This window comes from Miscanthus floridulus, chromosome 17 (genome assembly GCF_019320115.1).
Source record: "Miscanthus floridulus cultivar M001 chromosome 17, ASM1932011v1, whole genome shotgun sequence".
Taxonomy (NCBI): Eukaryota; Viridiplantae; Streptophyta; class Magnoliopsida; order Poales; family Poaceae; genus Miscanthus; species Miscanthus floridulus.
This window is the reverse complement of record NC_089596.1, coordinates 2807788-2814047: the sequence shown is the minus strand read 5'-3', so window position 1 is coordinate 2814047 and position 6260 is coordinate 2807788. Positions and strand designations below refer to the sequence as shown.

At 45.7% G+C, this 6260-nt stretch overlaps 1 protein-coding gene across 1 annotated transcript; it reads right to left on the bottom strand.

The window, feature by feature from the left end:
* Positions 1–2189: 2189 nt before the first annotated feature.
* LOC136516994 (transcriptional repressor ILP1-like) lies at positions 2190–6254 on the bottom strand. Its single transcript, XM_066510509.1, is given in 3 exon segments — positions 2190–5233; positions 5236–5453; positions 5541–6254. Coding segments are annotated over 2 exon segments (2877 nt in total). The 5' UTR covers positions 5420–5453; positions 5541–6254; the 3' UTR covers positions 2190–2540.
* Between the last annotated feature and the right edge of the window lie 6 nt (positions 6255–6260).

The window sequence follows — 6260 nt, the reverse complement described above, 5'->3', positions numbered from 1 at the left end:
TCGTAAAGTACAACCAAACTGTGCAATTAGTTTTTGATTTCGTCAATATTTAGTACTCCATGCATGTACCGCAAGTTTGATGTGATGGGAAATCTTCTTTTTACATAGTGCCAAATTCAAGAAATCTGGGAAACTAAACATGGCCTTCATTCGATCCAATTTGCCTTTTTAGATACATTATTTTTATTATATATTTCGAGGTAATGTATATATAAGTACATATTTTCATAATAAAACCTAGCTAGATATATAAATATTATGATGTATAATACATATTATTTGATTAATTATTAAATTCATATTTTCATAATAAACATATTTAGATGTATAGCATTGTCAATATTTTCTAGTGTTATTCTCTTATTAAAAAGGTCAGTAAAAATCTGAAAAGACAAATAATTTTATTATAAAATAGTATAAGTATCTATTTTTCAAATATATTTATTATAAAAATTACGTTAGTCGAGTTACATTTGTTATATATCACTAATACTAATATTATTTCTTATATAACTTTTTTTTTATTGTTTGACTCACGAAAACAAATTTTTTACTTTTATTGGGACGGAGGGATGTCTTTATATATACAAGACAAAAAATGGGTTATCTTAGTTTGTCTTGCAAATATCTGTCTCCATCTTAAATGCATCTACTCCCTTTGTCCTAATAAAATATAAGGTATCTAAATAATCTTAGGATATATTATGTGGTAAAAGAAATGACGCAAAAATTAAATGTGTTACAAGGTATCCTGGAATTACAATTCTTGGTTTTAGATATTAATAGTAGATGTACATGTGAATATTATCTTTTGAAGGGTTTATTTACCTAGAATCTTTTTAAAATTTAAGATAAATTTAAATGTTTGGAATCTTTATATTTGAGGAAGCAGTAAAATCAGAGTGGGGTTGATTCATTTCGCCCGTGCACCCGTATTCTGCTGCCAACGCAGAGTGGCGCTGCTGCTGCAGCGGTCATCAGCGGGCAGCTGGTAAAGAACAAAGCAGGCTTGTTTAGATTGTAAGTTTTTTCACTTTTTCTCTATCACATCAAATCTTTGAACACATGCATGGAGTATTAAATGTAGATAAAAAAATAACTAATTATACAGTTTGATTATAAATTACGAGACAAATCTTTTGAGCCTAGTTAGACCATGATTGAACAATAATTATCAAATACAAACGAAAGTGCTACAGTGTCAAATACCGATTACTAACCCTAATCTAAACAAGTCCGCAGAGTGATTTTAGCTTTGGTTGGGCCCCAGTCCCAGAGGCAGCAAATGACTGTTGTCCCGTCCGTTCATGACATATTGTCCTTTGCAATTTACTACCCTGCGTCCTGCCTCCTGCGCCTGCAATTTGCCATTGCCACCCCACATTTTCTTCTTTCTTCAACAGGCAGTATCTTCTTTTTATTTGCAGACGCAAGATGCAACATCCAACCAAAACATACCACACAAATACACGATGCGTGCGCAATGCAGTTGCACTGTACCTAAGATGCCAAGGTAACAGCACTTTTAAACACAGTGTCGAGCTTCATTGCAAATTCCTGTTAGCGCCATCGCCGCTGGAATTGGGGCTCTAATGCACATTGCACGTTGCACAAGCTCCCAGTAACCTTCAAACAAGATGGCCCAAGCTTGTGGGCGCTACTGTCAGACAATGAGTAGCTAATCAAATGAAAAATGTGCGCTGCAATGCCATGCATGGCCATAGGATCAGCAGTGCTCAATCAAACCCGAAAAGCATGACATCGAGTTAGCATCATGCAACCTTGTAATCAACAGGAACAGCAATGGTAGGTTACTGGAGCATTGCACGCCATAGAACAGTCACCACCATTAGGATATTATAGGAGGATTGGAGCAACTAACCTGCAAGCGCTAGACATCTTGAGGTGCACACATCTATACCACAATAACATAGTCTAAAATAATTCTCCTTTTTCTTTCTAAAATCAATATTTCTGTATGCTGCAAGTTCTGCAACCTGAAAGTTTCCTTAGCCACAACAAATGCCTAAAGCTAGCATAGGAGTAGGTGAGAATGATGTACAAATTGAAGCTTCAGAGCATTAATCTAAGAGTCAGTTCTGGCTCATGCCTAGCATTTGACAATACAATGGAAGTTCAGAGCATTTGTCTCAGAATCGGGTTGCGCTTATGGCTGTCATGTTGACAAATTCAGATCACCAGTAACCCCATAGGTTAATAGCATGCTATGTTCATATTCATAAGGTTGTCCTAGCTCCATTGATATACATTGACCATCACTTAAACTCACAAAAATAAATCTAATACAAGATACATATCCGTTTAGTGCTTGTAACCAGTAAAATACCCATTTCGTGGATTTTGAAAGGCAAAATTGCTAAAATCTAGAGGCAACACAGTTTTCTTTGATACCATCAAGCACTGGACTAAAAGTTCATGATCAAGCTGTATAGATCATCAGAATTACAACATCTCTGTAAAATGGAAGGATGTAGAAACCTGAGTCAAAACTGGATTTCTCACACTACATCCAGGATGAGCTAAAGGGCTTCTCTGAGCTGAAACGTCTTCAAAATAGCTCTAGCTTTATCATACTCATTAAGACTGACCAATATGTTTTTCAATCGACGAGCTAGACCACGTGTCTCTTCCTCACTTATGCCTGACGTGCGTCTCCTCTCCAACTTGTTTCCCAACTCAACCACTAGATCTACAAAAGGCTGCAGCTTTTGACTTTGTTTAGGCCAAACTTCTGAAAGTGAGGTAGCTATTCGCTCAGCCCTAGTGATTGCATCATGAACATCCAGGATGATACTCTTCATATGAGGAAGAATCTTCCCTCTCAGTAATTCATCTAAAGCAAGCTTCTCAACAACATGCTCCGCAAGGATGTCTTTCCACAGGCAAACATTCTTAAGGAGACGTATAGCAACACCAAACCTATACGCAGCATATTGAGAGGCACCTGGAACAGTCCTCGTCACCATTGATCCCCAGGCTGGTACTGAAAGATCAGCAACGGCCTCGGTTAGACGGCTTCTCACAGAAGCCAGTAATTGGTGCAAATCCTTGCTTGAGGTTGGTAAATAACCGATCACCATCCTACTAGCATCCACAGCATTTCTAGTCCTTTGGGTACTCAATACATCCCAGCAGTGCTTAATACGGTGGTGCAAAATAGGGAGAACCACCTTTTCTACTAAGACTGGAACTACATCCGAATCATTAGAACCTGAAGGACTCTCATTATCTTGCATACCATAGTTAAAAAGAACCTTGTGCCAATTCATGTCGAAGAAATCGGTTGTTTCATGGAGGGGATCCCACTTCAAGAGCTCCAGTCTCACAAAAGGGGTGAACACAGATGGTGCACTCAGGGCTACATGAGCATTTCGGTATGCAGAGGGGTACTGAGATTTCCACCCTTCAAACTTGTCCTTGACAGTTCTAAGGCTCGAGTATTCCTCTTTAGCATCACTGAACACATGGTCAGCAGCCTTAAGAAACTCATCCCGGCTGGAAACATAAGCAGTGCTCTCACTGTCACTTTCATCAGTGCTTAGCTCTCCTTCAATCTTCTCAATGCCCTTATTCTTCACTGCAGATGCCAATCTCTTGGTCTCTGACTGGGTTTTCCTTCGTCTTCTGTTCTCTTCCCTGCGCTTAAGGTCCATACGCTTCTGCATGTTGATATCTCTGCCAAACTCATCCAACTCAGGTGGGAGGTTGGAACTTTCCCTAGCAGCAGCAGCTGCTGCTTGGGCAGCATTTGACGCAGCAGACAGGTAAGCTGAGCTTGATCCTTTGCTAAGAATAGATACTGCAGCATTTACAGCAGCTTCGATCACACCTGATTCATCAGCTAGGTCAGCCGCGCGCCTCTCAGAGATAGCCAAAGCTCGATTTTCATGCAATTTCTGTATGTGTTCCTCCAACTCCTCTATTAAAAACGCCTTGTCATTCAAGAAATCACACATCACGGAAATATAATCACGAAGCTCCTGCATATAGACAAACCTCTTTTCTGCATCCTGCAAGCCACTCTCCAGGCTTGATATCTCTGAAAGAGCTTCATTAAGATGTGTGTCGGTCTTAACTAAAGCACTGACTGTTGTCTTGTGAGTCTCCCTAAGCTTTCGGATGTTGTCTTGCAGGGCTTTGTTTGCAACATCCGCTTGCTGAGCGATGGACAAGAACTCTGCAGTTCCAGATGCAAAAACTGATGCCGCAGGCACAACACCGCTAAGGGAGGGCTGGTAATGGGAACCCACTGGGTATCCAAATGGCTGTGGTTGAACCTGCATAGCAGCTGGTACCCCATTTGCTGATCTCTGAGTAGAAGCATCGTCCATCCTCCTACCAAGCCCCTTCCTGAATTGCTCTTCCTCCCATCTCCTCTCTTCTTCATCGTCGTCATCATCATCTCTACCATCATCAACCTTCCTGCTGCCATCACTGAGAGCCCCCAAACCGGTGGCAGGACCCCTGTTACTGATCCCACCAAATACACTTTTTGTGCTCCTCGGGCCATCACTTGGCTTGTCAGTGTACATTGCAATCCGATCCCTTGTCTCATTGTCATCCTCATCACTTGACTCACCACCACCACCCCGGCTGCTCAGCACACCGCCACCATCAAGAGAGATATAATCTGGCGCTGCATGCCTTGGCTGCTGTCGCTGCTGTCGCTTTGCCCTGATGGCTTCAATGGTTGCACGGTCAGGTATCACTGGCCCTTCATCCTCTTCATCTCCTTCCTCCTCTTCTTCAGATTTATCTTCCTCCTTGTCGTGCTTCGGTATCCTTGGCCCAATGCTGGCCTCAGACATAGGTTTCACCAAACCTTTAAGAATAACCACAGTTTCTGTTGCAGCTGCGGTGGTGGTAGCTGGAGTGGAACTTGCAGGGGTACCAGCCAATTTTTGTGACCGGGGCTCAGTCGCCGGAGTCTGTGGTTGGGAACGCAAGAGGCTCCCAGGGAGCGGGCGCGCATTCTTCTGGAGCTCCCGGAGGCGCTCTGGTGTGTACTCCCCAGCATGGGACTGGAAGTTGGACGGCTTAGGCGCCGACACAGCAGCGACGGCAGGCGCCGGCGAGCTCCTGATCCGGTCCCTGGCGGGCGTGAGGCGGTGGAGCGCTCCCGCGGCCGGGGACGCCGTGCGCGCCGGGCGCACCGAGGCCGTCGGGGGGCGGCGGCGCTGCGCGAAGGGGCCCTCCTCGGCGTCGTCCTCGCCTCGTCGTCCGCGAAGCTGAGGCGGCTCGCCCCCTGACGCCTCGGCGGCGACTTGGGCTTGGGCACCGTTAGGCTTTTCGTCTTTGTGGAGGTGGCGGTGGAGGGCTTGGAGTGGCTTCCGCCGTCGCCGTTGGCGTCCTCGTCGTCATCCGCGCGGCGTCGGAAGTTTTTGCGGTTGCTACTCATACCGGCTCGCCGGGACGTCACCACCGGAGGAAACCTGAGAAGTTTTAGGGTATTGGATTAAGGCGGGCGTATACAGAAACCTCCGATTCGAAGGGTGAGAAAGAGGACACGGTGATCGAACCTGCAGCTGCTTCGGCGTCGTCGTCGGCGGCGTCTAGGGTTCCGGCGAGGGAGATGGCGGTGCGGAGCCGGTTGGGATTTGGGAAGATCCGTGCGCGTATGCGAGAGCTTGGAGAAGAGGGGCTGCTGGGTTTGGGTGGATTCGATTCGTATCCAACTGTGAATCGATTGGGCCAAACCGACTTCGATTTCGACATGAGGCCGATACAGACCATTGCGTAGGCCCAGTTAGTATTGGGCCCGTTTGCTCATCGTCGTCGTCTTCACGAGTGGTCCGCACCACTGCTGCATCGCCATTTCTCCGTCCCAAAACCCTAGGCTAGTCCCCCCGCACCTGATCGATCGGAGGCCATGGCGACGGCGAGGCTCCGATCCGCGGCCTCCCTCCGCGGGGCTCTCCTCCGCCACTTTTCCGTGGTGCCCGCCTCGACTCCGCACGCCGTCTCCCGGGTCCCAGGTATCTCTCCGCCTCTCGATCGCTCCCTTCTTTCTGCCGTCGTTGTACTCCCGCCTCCGTGTTTGCTTCGATCCCAAAAATGGTGGCGTCTAAGATACGAGTGCATGCCTGAAATGTCTGAGGAACAGTGATCCGTATGTTTTCTTGTTTGATTATTGTTATTATGCCTGGGACGGTGGGAACAGGTGTGCTCTGTTCTTCTCTGGCAGATCGGTTGCTGCTATGTCATGTATAACTGTGAATTGTTATGGTTTCTTAAAAAAA